This window comes from Capricornis sumatraensis, chromosome 1 (assembly GCF_032405125.1).
Source record: "Capricornis sumatraensis isolate serow.1 chromosome 1, serow.2, whole genome shotgun sequence".
Classification (NCBI taxonomy): Eukaryota; Metazoa; Chordata; class Mammalia; order Artiodactyla; family Bovidae; genus Capricornis; species Capricornis sumatraensis.
The window spans coordinates 214,920,343-214,943,389 of record NC_091069.1 but is presented as its reverse complement, the minus strand read 5'-3'; the positions used below and the strand labels follow the sequence as shown (position 1 = coordinate 214,943,389).

General features: G+C 37.9%; 2 protein-coding genes across 5 annotated transcripts in view; one reads left to right on the top strand and one right to left on the bottom strand.

Moving 5' to 3' along the window:
* The window catches only part of GFM1 (G elongation factor mitochondrial 1), a 56,289-nt gene extending 33,623 nt beyond the window's left edge, over positions 1-22,666 (top strand). For all 4 annotated transcript variants that reach the window (XM_068991556.1, XM_068991495.1, XM_068991364.1 and 1 more), the window contains 6 exons: positions 577-659; positions 12,486-12,648; positions 14,224-14,368; positions 20,349-20,509; positions 21,319-21,372; positions 21,531-22,666. In XM_068991556.1, coding sequence (XP_068847657.1) covers positions 577-659; positions 12,486-12,648; positions 14,224-14,368; positions 20,349-20,509; positions 21,319-21,372; positions 21,531-21,662 — 738 coding nt within the window. In that variant the 3' untranslated portion in view covers positions 21,663-22,666. The remainder of the gene's footprint in view (positions 1-576; positions 660-12,485; positions 12,649-14,223; positions 14,369-20,348; positions 20,510-21,318; positions 21,373-21,530) is intronic.
* LXN (latexin) lies at positions 731-8,118 on the bottom strand. Its single transcript, XM_068979867.1, has 6 exons — positions 7,928-8,118; positions 6,621-6,683; positions 5,138-5,315; positions 4,700-4,836; positions 1,302-1,364; positions 731-1,030 (listed from the first exon to the last, which is right to left on the bottom strand). Exons 1-6 carry the CDS (start codon positions 8,054-8,056, stop codon positions 932-934), a joined length of 669 nt encoding a protein of 222 aa, XP_068835968.1. The 5' UTR covers positions 8,057-8,118; the 3' UTR covers positions 731-931.
* Positions 22,667-23,047: the final 381 nt, after the last annotated feature.

Genomic DNA, 23,047 nt, shown 5'->3' with positions numbered 1-23,047 from the left:
CTTATTAAAAATTCTGGTTGTGATTGTATCTCTGAAGTTGAGATAGTAGAAAATTCTGACAATAGATCCATATACCATTCCAATGAATATGTAATAAAATGGAGCAGAGGTAAAGTTTTAGTAGATTAACCAGAGGTAAGTGTAAGTTAATCAGTCTAAATTAGAATTTGTTCATATAAAATCTATAAAAGTTTGTAATGTATTTATCCTCATAAGGTACTTAAGTGATTTTAGATTTATTATTTGCTCATCATAACCTTCTCTGGTGTCTCAGATGGTAAAGCATCTGCCTGCAATGCAGGAAACCCCCGGGTTTGATCCCTGGGTTGGGAAAATTCCCTGAAGAAGGGAATGGCAGCCCACTCCAGTATTCTTGCCTGGAGAATCCCATGGACAGAGGAGCCTGATGGGCTACAGTCTGTGGGGTCACAAAGAGTCGGACATGACTGAGTGTCTAACATTTTCACTTTTAAATGAATCCTTCTAAGGTAATTAAGACTCTTAGGATCTTTCTTCTTTTAGTTTATTATTTTTTAATTTAAATATATCAAAAAAGATCTCTCTTGTTCTTTTTAGCGAATGGAAAGAGAATATGGCTGTCCTTGTATCACAGGAAAGCCAAAAGTTGCTTTCAGAGAGACCATTACGGCCCCTGTTCCGTAAGTATCCAACACGGTGAAACAAGCTATAAGACTGGAATTAAAAGGTTTTATTAGGGGTATCACGGCACTGTTACTGTTGATAAGACACTTTTACACTGTGATGCTCTTTATTATGGAAGCGATATAGTTCTGTACTGTAATCAGGCCATTTATAGATAATGACACTTCTGGGATTTGTCTAACCCCTTAAGCTAGATATCAGTGAAGACTGGTATACAGGTCATCGTTAACAAGCATGTTTACACTTAATCCAGTGTTATGGTCTTCGTTTATTCCAATTGTGCTTCCTTTGGCAGACGGCTATTATGTTTTACTTTAGTACCATATTGTGGATGCCAGAGAACTTGCATTTGCCAAGGAATAATCTCCTGCAAGTAAAAGAAACTAATGCTGTGATAAAGTTAATAAAAACATTTAGGAAAACAGTTGGACTTATGTTCTGTTGGAGACAAAACAGTCCTCATAAAGATAGCATAAGACAAGTTAAATTGCTACAAGTGGTAATATACTTCAGTCTGGTGCCTATTTGAATTTACATGAATTCTGATTTAGAGTCAGAATTAACAAGGCATACACTGAGGCTCCAAAGTGAGTCTCAATTTCCAAAGTGACATTAAATAATGGTAAATGATACTATACCTGAGATGCAATGTCATGAAGAAGAATAGTGTAGTCTAACTCGATGAAGTCATCATTTCTTTGCTATAATAAAAAATAAAAACCTGGCATTTTAAACTTAGTATCATTGGTAAAAAGTATATTTTAATTTTAAAAATCAGTTTTCATTAGTAGATGATGATAATAATTAAGTAAAATTAAAAATTGAATGTTGTGGAATTCCCTGGCAGTACAGTATTTAGGACATCCACTGCAGGGGCATGGGTTCAATCCCTGGTCAGGGAACTAAGACTCTGCGTGCCACACAGCACAGCCAAAAAAAATTACAAATTGAATGTCATAATTTATTTGACCTGGCAGAAAAACTATTCTCTTACAAATAAGATTTCTTTCAAACTATGTTTTAAAATCGTTTTTTTTTTTTTTCATTCCTTACTGTATAAATCATTTACCCTTTCTGTTTTTAGCTTCTGAGTCGTGGAACTCATAACATTATAGTCTATAATTTGAACATTTTAGAACATTTCAGTCTATAATTTGTCATTTAAGATTCCTTAATATTTGCATTGCTGTTTAAGGGATAAACAGCTGAAATGAGTGTTTACACTAAAGAAAACCAATTTTATAATAGAAATTCTCTCTTAAAAACTGAAAATAATAAAATGTAATATTTGATTTTGTAACTAAAGCTTTGATCTATGCTGTCTACTGCTATGGGCATCTAAAGTATACCATCAACTACACAGAAATATCATTATCTACATAGTTTCAAACCTTGATCATCAGAAATTTGCTGTACTTAAATAAGGCTCTTAAACGCTTATAATGAGGCATTGAAAAATCCTGTGGCTCCTTTGGTTAACAGTAATTATAAAGATTGCCCTAGGACTGAATAAAAGTATTCTCACTATATAGTCTCTTGAAACAATCCCTATTGACTATATCAACAAAGAAGGTCCTTTAAGGATAAGGTAAGATAGGCTCGATAAAGGACAGAAATGGTGTGGACCTAACAGAAGCAAAAGATATTAAGAAGAGGTGGCAAGAATACACAGAAGAACTGCACAAAAAAGACCTTCACAACCAAGATAATCACGATGGTGTGATCACTCATCTAGAGCCAGACATCCTGGATGGTGAAGTCAAGTGGGCCTTAGGAAGCATTACTACAAACAAAGCTAGTGGAGGTGATGGAATTCCAGTTGAGCTATTTCAACTCCTAAAAGATGATGCTGTGAAAGAGCTCCACTCAATATGCCAGCAAATTTGGAAAACTCAGCAGTGGCTACAGGATGGGAAAAGGTCAGTTTTCATTCCAATCCCAAAGAAAGGCAATGCCAAAGAATGCTCAAACTACCACACAATTGCACTCATCTCACACGCTAGTAAAGTAATGCTCAAAATTCTCCAAGCCAGGCTTCAGCAGTATGTGAACCGTGAACTTCCAGATGTTCAAGCTGGTTTTAGAAAAGGCAGAGGAAGTAGAGATCAAATTGCCAACATCCGCTGGATCATGGAAAAAGCAAAGGAGTTCCAGAAAAACATCTATTTCTGCTTTATTGACTATGCCAAAGCCTTTGACTGTGTGGATCAAAATAAACTGGAAAATTCTGAAAGAGATGGGAATACGAGACCACCTGACTTGCCTCTTGAGAAACCTATATGCAGGTCAGGAAGCAACAGTTAGAACTGGACATGGAAGAAGTGACTGGTTCCAAACCGGAAAAGGAGTACGTCAAGGCTGTATACTGTCACCCTGCTTATTTAACTTATATGCAAAGTACATCATGAGAAATGCTGGGCTGGAAGAAACACAAGCTGGAATCAAGATTGCCGGGAGAAATATCAATAACCTCAGATATGCAGATGACACCACCGTTATGGCAGAAAGTGAAGAGGAACTAAAGAGCCTCTTGATGAAAGTGAAAGAGGAGAGTGAAAAAGTTGGCTTAAAGCTCAACATTCAGAAAACGAAGATCATGGCATCTGGTCCCATCACTTCATGGGAAATAGATGGGGAAACAGTGGAAGCAGTGTCAGACTTTATTTTCTTGGGCTCCAGAATCACTGCAGATGGTGATTGCAGCCATGAAATTAAAAGAACCTTACTCCTTGGAAGGAAAGTTATGACCAACCTAGATAGCATATTAAAAACCAAAGACATTACTTCGCCTACAAAGGTCCGACTAGTCAAGGCTATGGTTTTTCCAGTGGTCGTGTATGGATGTGAGAGTTGGACTGTGAAGAAGGCTGAACGCCAAAGAATTGATGCTCTTGAACTGTGGTGTTGGAGAAGACTCTTTAGAGTCCCTTGGACTGCAAGGAGATCCAACCAGTCCATCCTCAAGGAGATCAGTCCTGGTTGTTCATTGGAAGGAATGGTGCTAAAGCTGAAACTCCAGTACTTCGGCCACCTCATGCGAAGAGTTGACTCATTGGAAAAGACCCTGATGCTGGGAGGGATTGGGGGCAGGAGGAGAAGGGGATGGCAGAGGATGAGATGGCTGGATGGCATCACTGACTCAATGGACGTGCGTTTGAGTAAACTCCAGGAGTTGGTGATGGACAGGAGGCCTGGCGTGCTGCCGATTCATGGGGACGCAAAGAATTGGACACGATTGAGCGACTGAACTGAACTGAACTGAAAGATCAGGAAGGTTACTTATGTGTGATCTAGCCCAAAAGTTTCTGATAAGTAGTTGCAAAAGTTTGTGGAGTAAAGGTGCTCCAGCTTTCTTGCAGTTTGTTATCAACAAACTGAGATAAGCCAATGGAAACTGCTTTTCTCTTACAGAATCTTTTTCTTGCATTCCATTAAATACTACTAGTTGACATTTTTTTTTTCTTTTAAACCTCTTAATAAAGCTAAACTCAATTTGTTTTAATCTCTTTAAGGTCTAGAAAGAGGCAGTTTGGAGTAGTTCTATCAGACTTAAAGTACATGCTAGCAACAAACAAGATAGGAGGCAGGCAGTTATGACTGAATGGTTATCAAAGACAGTTGTGTGCAGCAAGCTTCACAGAGACTGAGATGCTAATATTTTATTTTGGCGGATCCAGGTGGGGAAAATGTCAACCCTGTATCTAGCTCTGGCACTAACATTTGAGGAGAGGAAAAAAGCAGAGTAGTTTCAGTATCTTATGATGATAGTGATCAGAACACAAAACTTAGGCTGCCTACGGAAATGATCTGTATTAAGCTGTACACAAAAACCATTGCCAAATTATAACTGAAGACTTCACTCCTGAAACTTCAGCTTCACGTTCTCCAGCCTTGATAACTGACCTCTCCTTCAAATACTGAGTTCACTACTTTAAATACAAAATGACTGAAGGGGCACTATTTATCCCATCATGAATTAGGACATCTTTTATAAAAAGTGAACCTATTTAGAGTGTATTTTATAGAAATTACTTACCACTTGCTTGACAGTTTGAATTTTTGCCATTTTATACCATGTATTTTCAGTAGAATTTTGCCATATTATATAACCACTGGCAACCCAGGCTAAATGTCGAACTGGCTTCATTTCTGGAGGTACATTTCCAAAACTGTCTGGTGAAGGAAATATTTATATGATAAATGGAATTATTTTACATAGAGGGTATTAACCTTTTAAAATGTAAATTCTAAGTCATTTCTTACATTTCTTCAAATATGTGCAGAAAGTAATTAAGCTATGTCTATAAAGTCCTAAGGCCTTTTTTTGTTGTTAGATTAGATTAGTAATGAATATTTTTGTGGAAGTCAGTTTATTTCCAGCATAATGCAAACATCTTAACAATTTTGAGCACAGGTAAATTGATACTGTTTTTAAAATTGAAAAAATATTTTCCTCTGCTATATATTTATATACCTGGAATATTTTGTGCTTCTAGTGGTTCCTTCAAGGACTTGAGTCTTTCATAAAATGTATTATCTTCTTCATCTGGGTTTTTTCCAATTTCTCCTTCAAATGTGAAGTTGACTTCTGGTGCAGTATCTTGTCCCGTTGGAGGGTACAGTACTTCAGCTGTGCAGTTCACTGTAACTTCCTATTTGAAATATTTTGCAAAAGATCTTTACATATAGATGGACATCCATTATTAATTATTATTCTTTGAGATAGAACCTTTAAAGCATTGTCCCCCTTATGGTATTACTTCAGACTGGACTTGAATGTGCCTATTTCAGAGGTATCTAATTTATGGTTGCCCAGTAATTTTCTTGAAGTGAACTCGCTCAGTTGTGTCCAACTCTTTGCGACCCTGTGGACTGTAGCCTACCAGGCTCCTCCGTCTATGGGATTTTCCAAGCAAGAGTACTAGAGTGGGTTGCCATTTCCTTCTCCAGGGGATCTTCCCAACCCAGGGATCGAACCCAGGTCTCCTGCATTGTAGGCAGACGCTTTACCATCTGAGCCACTAGGGAAGTCAATTTTCTTAGAGGTAGCTAAAATAGGTAACTTAGTTTATAACTTATAAAGTCTCATAATCTTGTAAATTCGTTGAAAACTTTGAATGTATTTCAGTAGTAATGGGAAGTCCATCTCTAAGGCAGATTTTAGTCTGACTTTATTAAGTCATTCTATTCTTCTCTCCTCCTGAAATAACAAAAATTTTCTCAAACTCAGATTCTTCAATCTGTATCCAGATGTACAATGAGAAAATTGTAGCATTGGTTCTGCTTTATAAAGATGAATATTCGTCTAGCAGCTCAGATGCCTTTTAGTGGATCTCTCTCTGTTAGCCTGTATCTCTTAGTTATGCTTAACAAATTGGCAAGCTTTTTAAAATTTCAAGATGGTTATGGTACAAGTGGCAGTTCCTTCCTTTTAAGTTTGTCTTGTTAATAATTTGATAGGTGTATAATTTTTAAAATTGTCCCTGCCCCTTTACTGAAGGATTCTAATCTGAACACAGTGGTATCAGTTGGCCTTTCTGTTGCTCATAAATAACCAAAAGCACTTGCTTTCTTTAAATAAAAGAAACAGAATGAAACAAATACAAAATACCTAAATGATGATTAGAGAGTTAATTATTTCACTTCTTCATATTAGGCATAAATTCACACTGACCTATGCATATATAACATTTTCAAAGGAAATTTATTCGTATTGAAGTATCTAGAGCCTCTTCTAAATAGCTCAATAGAAATACTAAGTGTATCTCAGAATACACAAAAGAAGTAAAACCCTTGTATGGTGATCTTTTTTTTTTTTTTTTTTTTGAGGCAGGAATTTCACAACTTTTTCTCAAAAAAACAAAACAAAACAAATCAATCCTATCATTTGATCAGCAGAGGTGACCTGGAATGTTAGGAATCAAATTTTATTTCATAATAAAGGATATTTCACTTACTTTTTGGATAATTTCTTCCACAGAAAATTTAAGGCGGTATTTATGTCCTCTTCCTGGAATATCCTAAAATTAAGAAAATATGTTTTTATAACAAGAAATATATAACAACAACAACAAAAAGTCTTTATATTGTTAGAGGAATTCATTCTCTTTTGATGGGGCTGGGGTAAGCTGACTTTTGGAGGTAAATAACTAAAGCCTTGAGCAAGGCATGTCACCGTGTGTGACGTCTGAGCAGGGTTATTTTGGATGAGAACAAGAATGGGATAAAAGCATATATAATCGGTTATAATTCACTTTCAATCATCATAGAATGCTGACATCTGGATCCGTGACCCTGAGTTCCACATAAGAAATTTTAACATTTTTAATTCTAAAGATGACAAATAGGATACCCCCTGAAAAGATTTTTCATAAAGCCTCCAAACAGAATTCCATTTTGAGGCAGATTACTGCAGAGTGATTAGAGATGTTAAGTACTGCTTTTCCTTGTGTATTAGTGGACCTGCAGAATGAGACTTTAATGAACTTTATAACAGTAAGACAAACATTTAGGTACTTCACTTTTGAATCAAGATACAATTCAAAGTTTATACCTAATTATGTTACCTGGTGTGGTTTTGAAATATGTACTCCTTGTTAGCTCTTACAGACTGTTAGCAGTTAAACTTCTGTCAGATCCATTAGATTTCAGTAAAATGGAAACAAGCTTAGTGCTTGCTAAGGTTTAACCCCTTAGCCAGAGAGAGCCCATCACTTACAGCAGTCAATGGCAGTAGTGTTTGGGTGGTTGAAGTGAAGCTTCAGCCCACAATTCCTTCACTCTGACTCCGTTTTGTCAGTTTCTGTTGGTTTTTTTTTGTTTGTTTACCCTTCGTTTTGGCCAAATGAACAATTGGTCTTAAAATTTAGGCAATGAAGAATCAAGACCAGAGCTTTTGTTGGTCCAGATTGGAGCAGTAGATGAGAAACATGGTACCAGTTTTAAGAAACTTTTGAAAATGGTTCTTGTAGGTTTCACTTGGGGAAAGGGGAGAAGTCGCCCCAAACTGAGAACATTTATCCATTTCCTTATAATAGTGCCCATAAAAACTATCAGTGTGTGTTTCCCTGTGAAAACAATAAACAGCCCCGGGGCTGCCCCCAGAGACTAGAGAAATGCCAGAAACACCAGCTGCTTTAGAGAGACGGCAGCAGTGAGACCCGAAACAGGCATGGTGTCTGGGGGAGTTGGGAGCAGACAAGCAAGGAGCGGAGGGAATGGAGGGAACGCTCGCCTGTGCCCCACCGCCCTCTGCCTGACTCACCTCCAGGCTGGCTTGTTTGACTGTCTGCACCAGAAACACCTTGTGGGGAGTCCCCTGCTGGTAGTTGATGCAGCTCTCTACCACCGAGGCCGCCCTGGCGGCCGGGTAGTGGGTCGGAGGGATTTCCATTCTTGCTGAGTGTTGGCTGGGCTTGCGAGCGTCCGCTTCCCCGTCCTGCCTGCTGCTGGGTACCCCAGCCGGAAAAGTCCTCCCGCCGTCTTGGGCCTGGGCGTGGGCTGGGGCGGGGTCACCAGCTCCTTCCCGCTCTCTCTTCTTCCTTCCCTCCTTCAGATTTTGAAAGCAGCTGCCTGGGAGCTGGCTCCTGCCAGGGCCCCTTGTGGAGCCCCGCCCAGCTGCCGCCTGCAATTGCTCTCCGGTTCCCGCACTGAGAGCCCCCTCCTCCTTTTAAGTGGGGGTAGGGAGGGAATCGGGGCGGTGGGGTGGGTTGTCCGGGACTACATCCTTCCTTTTTATTAACCTTAACAAGCGCGGGGCGGGGCTTTTTGGCTTTTGCCTTACTGCAGCGTCGCTTCTGGGGCTTCAAGTTTCCTCTCCATGAAAAAAGTCTGGTTGCTTCACTTGCAGACTGGAGCAACTTCTTTATCCACCATCCAGTGTCAGGCTCGGGGCAAAGTCCAGAGGAGCTCCTGGTAGTGAGTCATTGTGATTCCTTCTTTTCTCTCTCCTTTCCAGGAACAAGCTTACTCGGTTCTGCACAAATCAGGGTTTGAAAGACTGCAAGCAATGGCACCCCACTCCAGTACTCTTGCCTGGCAAATCCCATGGGCGGAGGAGCCTGGTAGGCTGCAGTCCATGGGGTCGCTAGGAGTCGGACACGACTGAGCGACTTCACTTTCACTTTTCACTTTAATGCATTGGAGAGGGAAATGGCAACCCACTCCAGTGTTCTTGCCTGGAGAATCCCAGGGACGGGGGAGCCTGGTGGGCTGCCGTCTCTGGGGTCGCACCGAGTCGGACACGACTGAAGCGACTTAGCAGCAGCAGCAAGGGATCGCATTAATTTGGAGGATTATGTAATTTAGGGCAGGGGAATTTTAAAAGATACTTGGACCCTTCTCTTCCTTTGCTAATCTTAGAAAGATAAGATTTTGATCACACCATGCTTCCAACTTTCTGGATCACTTTGAAAGAGGATTAAAACATAGTTTAAAACCGAGTTTATACAAGGCACTACATTTAAGTACTTCTGACAAAAGCAGTTTTTAAAAGCTCCTTAAGGAAGCACAAACTTAGTAGTCAGTGCGTTTCTACTCTCCAGGTCTCTTAATTACCTTTTTCTGTCACCTTTAAAGGCACTGTAGACTGTTCTTAAGAAGTGCTATTGAACTGGCAGCTAAGATTCGTTTTCTTCAGATATGTAACCAAACTGACACGGTAGCTTGTTGGTTTAGAAATAAAGATTCTTAGGTATTTTTCCAAAAATGGGTTTTGAAGGTTCTTTGGGTAGATATATATGTTGTGTTGCTTTAAACCAAAAAAATTTTTTTAATGTATTTGTAATGTGTTCTTTTCTTCAAATACCCTTTTAAATTTATTTATTAATAAAGTCTTTGGAGTAAATAGGTTTTTTTTTTTAAGAATAGTAGGTAGTAAGGCATTCCCATCCTTTCTAGTTATATTAGCCAACAGCCGTCAAGTAACTAGAGAAAGAAAGGGTTTCGTTTCTTCTCTTAAGGCTTTTTCTGAAAAATTGAAAGCTGTTTTCCTTCTTTTGGTGGAAGGGCCAGTGACTCATTCATCTAACAGCCAACTTCTTAGATAGTTGTTTGTGTGTGTTCTTAATAGCTGTGTGAATTATGTGCTCCTTTGATAGTGCCCAAGAAAGAGTGGTCAAATACATTCTAATTGCATAGATCTTTTTGCTGAAAATGAAATTTTAAAGTTTCACATGCAGGTAGTTAATATCTCCTGTGTTATTACCAGTTAGAGTTGTGAGAAATACGGTATGTGAACCCTCCAAAGTCACCAGTTTGAAGCTTTAAGAATGTAATTACCATCTCTGTAGATCAAGGCTAGTAATAGAGGTGCTGGGTGACAGACAATATCAGGCGTTTATTTGCTAAAAACACACATTAAGGTTCTTTAAAAAATATTATATTATTGCTCAGTCATGTCTGAACCCCATGGACTGTAAACTGCCAGACTCCTCTGTCTATGGAATTCTCCAGGCAAGAATACTGGAGTGGGTAGCTGTTTCCTTTTCCAGGAGATCTTCCCGACTCAGGGACCGAACCCGGGTCTCCCGCATTGCAGACTGGGCCGCCAGGGAAGTACACAGTAACAACTTTAAGCTGCCTGTGTAGATGTTAAATAAGCTGTGTTAATAGAGTCTTACCCCGATAGAGTCCTTGAGGTCTTAGTTTCTTCATAAAATTCCATTAATGGTTAATCAAGAGATCATTATCCTCAAAGTTGAATAATGTATGAGTTACCTTGAAAGTGGCAAAATTATTATAAGTATCTGGGATCGTGCAAATTAAATTATTGTTTTAAATAACTGTATGAAAATAAGTAAAAACACCTATGGCTTGCAACTTTGGTAAGACTACAAAGTCAAAATAAATCTACAAAATAAGATATACAGTAAAACCAACACAATTCTAATCAACATTAACGTTTATGTGAGAGATGATGTTTCGCCAAAGTGAAACTCTTTCACAGAATGCCAGTGGTCTGACCACAAGAGGATGGATTCTTTTACCTTCAGCGTGTCTGTTCACTGCCTACCAAGTGGTATCTTAGTTCTTCCGCTTCTCTAAGCTCCAGGAAAATCTCTTGGTGCAGCGTCCTTACAAGGCTTTTGAGTTGAATGCATCGTTTATGTTCTTACTGTCCTTCTAGAAACATGTTTGTTGGTCTTGGTGCAAATTCTGGCTCTGCCACTTAAGAGTTGCGTCACGTTTGGCAAGTTACTTAGCTTCTCTGACCCTGAGGTTTCTCACCTGTAAAATAATGATAAAAAAGTAGTGCCTACTTCATGGGTCTGTGGTGAAGAATAAGTGCTACAGTCCATAGAAAGCACTTAGCATAAGCCTGGCACTTGTATCCTCTTATCTGGCATCCACTCGGTTATAAACCCAGCCAGGATCCCTGAAACTGCATGGGTAACTCATTTGTAAGCTGGTCCTCCAGGGCACTGCTGTCCATTGGAACTTTGTGCAGTGGTGGGAATGTTTTGGCAGTTGCTGTCCTGGACAGTAGCCACTCTCTACGCTTGCCTGTTGATCATTTGCAATGTGACTGGTGCAACTAAGGAATTGAATTTTAAATTTTATTTAATTGTAATTAGCTTCAATTAAATATCCGTGGTTAGTGATTATCATATAAACAGCACAGATCTAGAGTATGTTGTATGGATATTATTATTAAATTGAAAACAAAATTTACATTGTCTTGGAGGACTTGAGCATACCTGAAAATATGTCAGTGGACCCGTTTTGAAACCCCTTAGTAATTCTGTGGTGATTTGGCAGTTATTTCTCTTCTGCCGTCCTTTTGATTCTAATGTCTGTTTACCTTTCAGCATTGTTTTCGCCAGCCCATCCTGAAACTCTTGGCAACTGCAGCATTATTTAAAGGCAATTCATCAGGCACATTCACACTTAGGGTCTCTATGAAAACTCATTCCAAGCTGCCATCTCCTACTGAAATTGCTATTTACTTCTGCCAAACCATTCACAGATCTCTATGCAGGAACAGATGTTCATTAATGTCCACTTAGCTGCAGTTATCTGTAGACAACTTAGAAAGCAGCCAGCTTCTTCCATCTTATGGTCTTGAGGAAGGTTGCAGTTTAAAAGAAAAATGCCTTGCAAACAGTAGAAACTTATGAAATGTTTTTTAAAGTGATATAGTAGCCTATATTTACATATATTTAATATGCATGCAAGATGCTTATGCCATCTTATTAATGTTGTCTTTAATAATTTGAAGTAAACGCTGACCTGTGTCTATATATGTGTCTGTTTGGAGGACTTGACTTATGTTAATTGTGCTGATTCTGCCATTTATCATTTTCAGGTGTTAGTTATCCTTCCTGAAACTCCCCTTTTTGTATTTTCTTAGTCCATAGTGTCCAAGTTGTAAAATCAAATAACTATCTGAATGAATTACTGCATAACTCCTATTTTCAGATAACTGTCCTCAGAGAGATTCAGGACAGAACCCTGTGTCCCAGGGAAACAGAACCCTGTTTCCAAAAGAAAATGGGTAAGCTTTTTGGAATGTAGGTTAGAATAAGAACCTTCCACTGACTCTTTATTGTAACACTTTTACTTTCTACTTGTGAAATTCAGATAAATTAGCAGAATTGAAACCATGGATTACTTGATGGAGTACCCTACCTCTAAGTAAGAACAGAAAGTAGCGAATTCCTTTTTAAATAAATTCTATAATAAAATTTTATAGCAAGGCCATCCTATTTGAAGGAAAAAGTAAAATTGATGAGAGGTGGTTTTCATTTCAGTTAGTAGGAGTTTATTTCATTTTGGTAATTACACTATGTTGATTTTTTTTTTTCTTCTCATATTACTTTCAGGTTTGACTTTACACATAAAAAACAATCAGGTGGTGCAGGCCAGTTTGGAAAAGTGATAGGTGTACTGGAGCCTCTGGACCCAGAGAACTACACTAAGTTGGAGTTTTCAGATGAAACATTTGGGTCAAATGTACCAAAGCAGTTTGTGCCTGCTGTGGAAAAGGTAAAAAGAAACAAACAAAGCCTTTATTGCATTAAAAAAAATAAAAAAACAGTGTATTAGATATCAAATCATATTGCTATCATGTCTTCTGTGGTTCATTTTTGTTCCGGTCCTGCTTCTTTATCTGATTAAGCTCTCCATCTGGTTTAGAATCATTAAGTTCAAGAGCTATAAATATAAGCTATGACAATGAGAGGAAATCATTCTGTTTCTGAATCTTAGTTATTACATTTCTCTTGATAAATTGAAATGACTTGATTGATTATAATTAGCAATTGAAATTTCCAGTAGTCGTTAGGGGTTTGTGAAAGTCTTACATGTAGTACCCTTGTAGTAGAATGGCCATGCGTTAAGACTTCCAGCACCTGCGTGTGTTGTTATCTCTGCTAATGATTAATATGTCCTTGGGTAAATCACAGTGTTCAGAGCCACTTTCTTTTGTAAATTGAGCATACAATACTTAATCCTGAACCCCTCACAAAATCGAGGATTGGATAAGACTCTGACATTTCTTTGGGAATTGTGAGGTGTTTTGCACATATAAGGGGTTATTTGTGTTTTACTAGCTTTCTACATCACTGGCTTTAAGACTTGTAAACCTTTAGCAACTGTCTGTTCGTAAAGATTGAGGTTATTTTATAAAATCTTTTAACTTTTAACTTAGAAGTCTTTATTAACAGATCATGATTTTGGTTTTAGCATTAATTGTGGTAGCAGTTTTTGTGATCATCCATTATACTTAATTTCAAAACAGTATTTTGTCATTCACACAAATGAATGTGTCATTCACACAAATTTAAATTATCTTTTATTCTCTAAGGTTCACATAGGTGAAGGAAAGGTTAGATGTTTTACAGCATTCAGAGTTTACAATTTTGAAATGTCAGAAATATATTGTACTATATGTGCAGCTGTGTAAACTAACTTGAGTTGTAGCAGCTCTACAAGTATTTAATGAATGAAAAAGAACTGCACACATATTAAATTGCACTCTTTATGTATAATTTATTGTATGTCAGTTGTATCTCAATAAAGCTGTGTCTTAAAAGAATTGCTTTGGAAAAATGAAATTAGTTTTTAATTTTAGTTCTTACATTGTGTGGCACAAAAATTATTATGTAGTGGTCTGCCAGTGAGTCAGAGCAGTGATAGGTATAGAGTAGGAGCTTAAGACACAGCTGTTGATAAGATGTCAGTTTTGATTAAAGTTTTACTTTAGGGAATTTTTTAGATTTGCCTTTCCTCTGTTTACGCCTTGTAAAACTAAGATCGTGCTGACTCTATAATGTATCATGAGAGTTTAGTAATTCTTGAATATTAGGTTATGAGAAAGTGATTGCTAACACTCAGCATCGTTTTCAAACCGTTTCATACCTTTAAGTAATAGACTGTTCCAAAGGATTGCTCATCTACATTCCACAATAATAAAGCTTAAATAGGCTGTTCAACTTTAAAGAAATTTTTTTAAATGAAATATACATGAAAATGTTAAACTTCTGAATACTAAAATGTTTGAGGGTTTTTCTTAATGCATCTGCAAATGAAGAGACACTCAAGAAGCTTATTCATTAACAGGGGTTTTTGGATGCCTGCGAGAAGGGCCCTTTGTCTGGTCACAGGCTCTCTGGGCTCCGGTTTGTTCTGCAAGATGGAGCACATCACATGGTGGATTCCAATGAAATCTCTTTCATCCGCGCAGGAGAAGGTGCTCTTAAACAAGGTATGCTGCGCCTGGCACCTGCCCCATCGATGATTTGCTTCCCTAGTAGACCATCAGAGCCACAGAAGGTGGCACTATGTTGCTTAGGTCTTCTCCCAACACCCCCCACCCCTTCTACCCCCTTCCCCTGGGGCAGTAGGCAGCACACCAGGGAACAAGATAGGTTCTGGACAGGTATTCATAGAATCAGTGTGAGGATAGATTACCGTGTTTTCTTTTTTACAAAACTAAGATCCTACTTTGTTCTCCTCAATTATCTGATATTTTTCATATGTTTAAATTCATAGATAATCTGCAAGCTGTATTTTTAATAGAGAAGACAAATGCTTAGAATTTTAAGAAATATTTTAAAGAAACATTAACTATAGTCATGCTATTTTTAGTGATTTATTCAGATGTCAGAAAACCTATAAATTTGTAAACAGTTTTTTCACGTATAACATTGTAGGCTTTTAGGCATTATGAAAGAATTCAGTAAACCTTATTCTCAGTGCAGATTTCTTACTAAACTGCTAAAATTGTCAACCTTTCTCACAAGGATAATAATGTGTATTAAAACCCTGATAATACCAGAACCATAAACAATTGCAGGTGTGTCTGATTGATTGCTTTTAAGAGAGAAAAGCAAATGACACAGCAGTTTGATATCAGGGTTATTCAACAAAAGAATTTTAAGTTATAACTGAAAGTCAGAGAATTCATTCTGTTTGTCATCTCTTCCATATCCATTATATGATGATTCATTAGTTATGTCCATTAGTGTGTTTTCACAGAAAATTACATTATAGTTCATAAAATATTTCATAAATATTTTTATCAAAGAGGGTCAAAATGGACAGCAGAAAATTCTAACACTTCTTTTCCAGGCATTCAGAAAATCAGGATTTTATTGATTTTGTTTGAGTTTTGGACATGGTTGTTTTTAGTCTGTTTGCATCTGTGATCAGGTGTGGGACAATGGCTGGAGAAGGTTGCTTATTTTTTGACCAAGCCGCTAATTCCTTATTTTACTTAATGGGAGCCATTAGTTATTTGTTATTTCATTTCCTAGTTGTGAAAGAGTAAAAGAATCCTTTATTTTCTTTATGCCAGCTAGCTGTCTATTAAAAATGCAGTTGAAATCTATGATCTAGAAACTTTGTCACAATCTGACAATTGTGTTAATAGGAAAAGGGAAATAAAGTCACAAAGTAAAATTTCATTAGGCATGACGGAGAAGGAAATGGCAACCCACTCCAGTATTTTTGCCTAGAGAATCCTGTGGACAGAGGAGACTGGTGGACTGCCTGCTGTCTGTGGGGTCACACAGAGTCGGACACGACTGAAGCAACTTAGCAGCAGCAGCAGCAGATTATAACACCTGCCTTTTGCCTTCAAAGGTGTTTACTACTTTAATAAGTATTGATAATTTAGTTGTAATCACTCTATAGTTTTCTCAGCTTTATTGAGGTGCAGTTGACAAAACTGAAATATTTTAAGTGATGATTTGATAAACATATGCATTGTGATACTTTTTTTAGTATAGTTAAGACAAATTAGAAATCACCAACTATTCTATCCTGGAAATAGGTAGCTTTCCTGGATAGAGGTTACATAAAGCAAGATAATTTGTAAAATCAATAAAGAGCATCATGCTTTTCAGTTGTACCTATATGAAATAAAAATAAATGTAGATTAGATGTCCATAATATAACATATGTATATCCATGAAAAAAATCTATATGTCTATGAATATTAATTAAACAGATATGTACCATTTAGTTTTTAAATACTTAAGTGTGCAGATATTCTTATGTGTGATTAATTGCCTGATAGGGAAGCAAAGGAAGAGCACTAGATGATAATAGAACTGAGGAGTATTGTGGGGTTTTTTGCCAGAAAAATATGTGCAAATAAACAGGGTGCTAGCATGAAAAACGAGTTACTTTGCTGTTTCATCATCTGATTCTTTTTTCTCCATGATTAAAAGATAAAAGTGTAAAAGAATAAAAAAAATTTTGCTGGGCTCTTACGAAAATCAGCTTTTCATACACATACCTCCACTGATTATCATATGAGAGTTTTAAGGTGGTAAATGTTGATAATTGAGCTTAATATCAGATTAACTTATACTTTTGAACTATTATCAAAATTGGAAGAAAAATAGTTCATGTTCTCATATGTTTTTAATTTTAAAAAGTGAAAACTGGAACTATATTCAGTCACAATTTAAACTTTATCCCTGAAATTAATCAGTGATATAACTAAAACTGAAACATGAAATTAAATGTTCTTTCAGGGATTTCACCCCATGGATGTTAACCATTACTATCATTTTCTTTTCTTTTCTTAATTTTTCATTTTCTGCCCTGGTCTTTTTTTGCAGCATGCAGGATCTTTGATCTTCTTTGTAGCTGCAGGATATTTTTAGTTGTGGCATACGGGATCTTTAGTTGTGACATTCAAACTCTTTAATTGCAGCATTCAAATTCTTAGTTGCAGGATGTGGGATCTAGTTCCCTGACCAGGGATTGAAGCCAGACCCCTGCATTGGGAGTGCAGAGTCTTAGCCACTGGACCACCAGGGAAGTCCCACCATCATTTGCTTTGGCCAATATTTAGACCACTGTGCTTGGTCTCTCCACAAACATTTAATGTGTAGTTACTCCACAGGAGAAATAAAGGCCTACCCGGGATTACATTAGCTCATTTTACTCATCATTGTCCCTTTTTTGATCTCCTGGGCTGAGTTTGAATCCTGGCTCTTCTTCATACTTAACTCTGTGGAAATGGGCATGTCCAGCTGCTTGCAGATAGTAATTCCACACTATTAAATCAGAATGTGCTTAAACATGGCACAGGCTTCCCAGGTGGTGCTAGTGGTAAAGAACCTGACTGTCAGTGCAGGAAACACAAGAGACACAGGTTCGATCCCTGGGTCAGGAAGATCCCCTGGGGGATGGCACGACAACCCACTCCAGTATTCTTGGCCTGGAGAATTTCATGGACAGAGGAACCATTGGGCTATAGTCCATGGGGTTACAGTCAGACACGACTGAAGTGATTTAGCACACAACACACTTGCACATATGTGTTTGGGCATAGTGAAAGCTTATCCCTCTTACCTTCATATTACCTTTGACCTGTTCCATGCCACCCATTCCCAGATTTTTGTCTCAGAGAAGTCACAGTAACATTTATTGATGACTTTTGTGCTGTGTAATAATATTATGCTAAGTACATGAATTATCATATCTTCCACAGTGACCCGATAGTTGAAAAGACTGAGACTCAAGAGTAGTTAATCGAATGACCCAAGGCTACATGTTAGTTAGTTGTGGAACTGAGAGTTAAACCCTCACCAGGGTCCTTAGCCCTTGACCACCTCCTCTCAAAACTCTTTGGCGCCCAGCATGGTGTTTTCAGCTTTATCCCTAGTGGACTGAAATAGAAACATTACCACCTCTGCCCACCACTTTAGACTTAAAGGTCTTGTGATGGATGGTGTGGATATTTTCACTTCCTGCTATTCTACTTGAGGAAAAATTGCTTTTAGGACTTGGCTGCTATGTGACTATTGAAAAATGGCAGGATGAATTAGTTCTGCAGTCTTGTCATTACAGAATGGGATAGAGAAAAGCATGAAGAAGGGCAAGTGAATCAGAAGGTGGATTTAGGAAGAAAGAAGGAATTAAAAGGAGGGTGGGGGAAATAGGAAACAGAACTGGACAGGTTGCCCTCAACAGTTAAGGGATGGACACTGTATACTGGCCCCTTCTTTCCCTTTAGGATATGATGACTCTTTCACACTTTAGCTCTTTTATATTACTGACCTTTTGAAAACACTAGATAATATGTAACTAAATATGTCTGTTCACATCCCTCTTTCTGGGTACCTCTGTGCGTGTGTGCTCAGCCATGTCTGAGTCTTTGCAACCCCATGGACTGTATAGCCCACCAGGCTCCTCTGTCTATGGGATTCTCCAGGCAAGAATACTGGAGTGAGTTGCCATGCCCTCCACGGGATGTTCTCAGCCCAGGGATTGAACCTGCATCTCCTATGTCTCTTGCATTGACAGGCAGGTTCTTTACCACTAGCACCACCTGGGTTCTGCATTAATTACATTTATTTAGAGCCAAGGATGGAGAAGGCACCCCACTCCAGTACTCTTGCCTGGAAAATCCCATGAACAGAGGGGCCTGGTAGGCTGCAGTCCATGGGGTCGCGAAGAGTCGGACACGACTGAGCACTGAGCGACTTCACTTTCACTTTTCACTTTCATGCATTGGAGAAGGAAATGGCAACCCACTCCAGTGTTCTTGCCTGGAGAATCCCAGGGACGGGGGAGCCTGGTGGCTGCCGTCTATGGGGTCGCACAGTCAGACACGACTGAAGCGACTTAGCAGCAGCAGCAGCAGCAGCAGAACCAAGAAAGCCCAGCCATTGTGGTAACCCAAGAAGTTACAAGAAATAGAGCTGCTTCTATAGTCTAGAATTTAACTGCTTTAGATATCTACATAGAATTCTGCAGGGCCTCGCTAATGAACTGAGGAATCTGCAGAGCTCACTTATCCCTCTTTTGAAATCAAAACTCACTAATTAGGACTAATGAGTCAGAGGTAGGTCTGAGCTAAGATATGATTTGAACTAGAAAATATTTCAAAGAAATCCAAGTATATTAAATGGCTGTTCTTCTAAGTATTGCACTTGTTAGTATCTTTAGAACAAGTGCTTTAAGGCATATACAAGAATAATTGCCGACTAGTTTATTATAAACAATTGATGCTTGGAAGATTAACTTTTTGAAAAATTAAATATTTCTTTGTCACCTTTTCGTGCTTTGTTGAAAGTCTTTTATATGTTATTTATTTATTTTGGGCCGTGCTGGCTCTTCGTTGCCGTGAGGGCTTTCTCAAGTTGCAGTGAGAGGGGGCTGCTGTTGGTTGTGTGCACAGGCTTCTCACTGTGGAGCTTCTCTTGTGGAGTGCGGCTCTAGGCTCACCAGCTGCAGTAGTGCAGCGTGTATTCTTAGGTGGCCCTCAGGCCTAGCCGTTCCGTGGCATTTGGCATCTTCCTGAATCAGACCAAACCTGCATCCCCTGCATTGGCAGGCAGATTCTTACCCACTGTACCACCAGGGACATCCTGCTTCAAGTCTTTAAAGATAATCCATCCAGTCTGAGGCTGAAGTATTATTCCACACTGTCATAATGTCCATATTAAATTTGAGTGTTGGAAGTTACATTCTCTCCACATTGTTACATTTCTCCCTAAAGCATCTGTTACAGTAAGAAGTATTCTGTTTAAGTACTAAGTGGGACTAAAAAAAAAATAAGTGTGGACATACACATTGGGCTATACTGCTTAAGTGACCATTAGCATCTCAGCCAGTGTCTTTATTTTGTAGGTGAAGAAACTCAATACCTGGATTGATTGTGTTTTTCCAAAAGGCATGTCACTTATTAGAGGCAGAGCAGAAAGCAGAAACTTGTATTTTTAGCTCTCAATCAGGTATTGAAATTGTTTAGCCTAGACAGATCTCAGGCCTGACTTGATTGTTGTCTCCAAGTATAAATGTCTGCCAGGGACCAACAAGAAAGGGTTGATTTACCTAGGTCAGAGACTCAACAGCTAGTGAAGGATCTCAGAATTAGTGACCGCTAACTGCATAATTTAAGTGGGAAAGGACTTTATTGAATGTTGTTCTAAGACCCCTTTTATATTATTCTCTGCAACCTCATGATTTTTAAGGATAAAAAATGGTAATGGACATACTAATATTAGAATTAAGTGTTTTCCTTCTGGAAGTTCCATTTAAAAGAGTGGCTGCTACTGCTGCTAGAAAAATGAGTCCAGATCAGATATTTTAATCTTATCATTTGTGTGTGTACCTTTGGGAGAGTACTTTCCATCTCCCTTTTGTACATCTGGATAAGGAAAGAGTTCCAGTTTGTTTAAAGATTAATAAACTGATGTATTATTTATTTCTTTAAACCCCAGCCCTGGCAAATACAGCATTATGTATTCTCGAGCCTATTATGTCGGTGGAAGTTATAGCCCCAAATGAATTTCAGGGACCAGTGATTGCAGGAATTAACCGACGCCACGGGGTAATCACAGGACAAGATGGAATTGAGGACTATTTTACACTGTATGCAGATGTAAGTACTGTTAGTCACTGACAACCTTGCTTTTATTATCCACAGGAGAAAATCAGGATTAGCTTTTGTGTTTGGAAATTATAGAGCAAATTGGCACATTTCCCTGGCTATTCAAGTGTTGAATTTGTGCTTATATATGTGTGTGTCAATTTCTATACTTTGCTGTTAGAGCATCTCTTTAAGTGTAAAAGGTAAAAATGAGATTCATCTCATGTAGGCCTTTTGCATGTCATTTTCTTAGATGTACAATTACCTTTTCTTCCTCATGATAGCTTTATTTGCATAGCTGTTTTCTTATGTTCTCATTTATTAGGATAATATTTATCTCCTTTGCCTTACTTGACTTAAAGTTCATGGGAGAAAGGGCTTAGTCATATTACCTGAGGTCTCCTAGAAGACATTACTGTGGGCATATCATTGAGGAATCCAGAGACGAGTTCTATTAATATTCACCTTTTCACAGAAGAAACACTCTGAGTACTTAAGCTGCAGTCGTGTGGAGTGGGGATGAGGGGGAAGGCTGTCAGTGGTGTCCACTCCGCCAAACTGAAAGATCGATTTGCTAGTTGTGACTGTCAAATGAAATTATCTTCAAATTGGGTTTCTATTCGCAATAAAACAAAAATAAGTTTTTCTTTGGCTTCTAATTCTTTTAAGCCAAGAGTTACTAGTAGAAACCAGTAGAAACTCTTTTAAACCAAGAGTTACTAGTTACTGGGTCTAAAGGAGTTAAATGGCTAAGGCTTCTGTGTTTTTCTCAAATATTTTCCAATAAGCAATGCTGAAGTATTTACTGTGTTTGTTTTCAGGTCCCTCTGAATAATATGTTTGGTTATTCTACTGAACTTAGGTCATGCACAGAGGTAAGCAGGTGTTTAAATATTACTTCAGTGCTCTTCAAGAGACCATCCTACAAAATGATCATTTTTGTGAAATCTTGGCTTTGCATGACTTTCTTTCCTTGATAGTTTTTGGAGGTCTGGTTTTTGAAAATCTTTTTGATTTTGTTTTGAACCCCCAGGGGAAGGGAGAATATACAATGGAGTACTGCAGATATCAGCCATGTTCGCCAGCTATACAAGAAGAACTCATTAATAAGTATTTGGAAGCTACAGGTCAACTTCCTATAAAGAAAGGAAAAGCCAAGAACTAATTTTTCTCACTTTGTAGACGAACTTTAACTGTATCTGCAAGTTTGGATACTTTAATGGATTCCAGTGGAATAAACTCAGGCTGAAAACAAGTAACTTTAGAAGCCCATCCTATATATTCAGGAGTTTCTATTATGTAAAGGTTAATTCTGTGTATATCTCAACTCTGTTGATTGGTTTTATACCTCAAATAAAATATGGTTATTATCAAAATATAGTTAATATTTATTTGAGAGAGGAGACTTATTTCTGTTCTACTTATAAGCTTAGAACATATATAAATGTGCAGATTTTTCAGCGTAAGAATTTTCAGTATATAGAAAAGCTGAAAACACAGTAAAAACAACAGCCATATACCATCCGTCTAGACTGAATAGTGAACAGTTTTGTTAAGAGTGTTTATCAGATAATAATTTGTCATATTTGCTTTCTGTTTGTTGCCCATCTGGTCGCATACTTCCATTCTTTAAAAAAATATTGTTTTGCTGATACTTGAAAGTGAATTGCATATATCATGATACTTCTTGGAGTGTCACTTTTTTTTGTTTAAGAGTGGGGTTCCTTTGTGACAACCTGGATGGCCCTAGAGGGTATTATGTGAAGTGAAATAAGTTAAAGACAGATACTATATGATTTTACTTATATGTGGATCTAAAAATCAAAACAAATGAACATGACAAAACCAACAAGTCTCATAGACACAGAACAGAGAAGCAGGTGGTTGTTAAAAGGGAGGGGGGCAGTGAAATAGCTGACTGAGGTTAAAAGGTACAGACTTCCAGGTCTAAAATGAGTCATAGGGATATATATATGTTTTTTTAAACAAAAAAGGATTCATATGATCTTAATGGAGAATGTTTTTCAGATTCTTCATTGGGGTATTAAAATGCTAGCTAAACTTCTAGCTGTTTTATATAGAGCTGATGGCATCACTTTGTGGCTTATACACATTTGTAACTGCTTGTTTTCAGGGATATAAATGTTACTTTTTTGCAGACCTGTGAGGTAAAAAACAGACCCTTGCATATGCTTGTCTGTGTTCATTTTAATGTTTCTGCAGTTTGGAAATAATAAAATACAACTTACAGGGTTGTTGGGTAGTCTGTTTATCCACACAGTAAATGTTAGTTGAATTTGAGTCTGTTGGAATGTATCACATACTGTGTTGAGATTATGAAAGACAAATGCTAAGCTTTTGTTTCTAGGGTATATTGGACTTTGCCAGGAAGTTCTACTATATTATTCAGAATTGGCTCATCCAAAAAAACAAGAATAAGATCTCATAAGAGCCCATCCAAGACCAGAACCGACATCTTTTGTTGACTCAGTTCAGTTATAGTTGGTAAAGACCACGTTACCAGCCAAAGTCTGCAGAAGGAAAAAATTA

Coding starts and splice junctions, on each gene's coding strand:
- LXN (XM_068979867.1), bottom strand. CDS start 8,056: ATGGAAATCCCTCCGACCCACTACCCGGCCGCCAGGGCGGCCTCGGTG. Junction 6,684..7,927: donor TCAAACAAGCCAGCCTGGAG/GTGAGTCAGGCA, acceptor TCTTAATTTTAG/GATATTCCAGGAAGAGGACA. Junction 5,316..6,620: donor TGGAAGAAATTATCCAAAAA/GTAAGTGAAATA, acceptor TATTTCAAATAG/GAAGTTACAGTGAACTGCAC.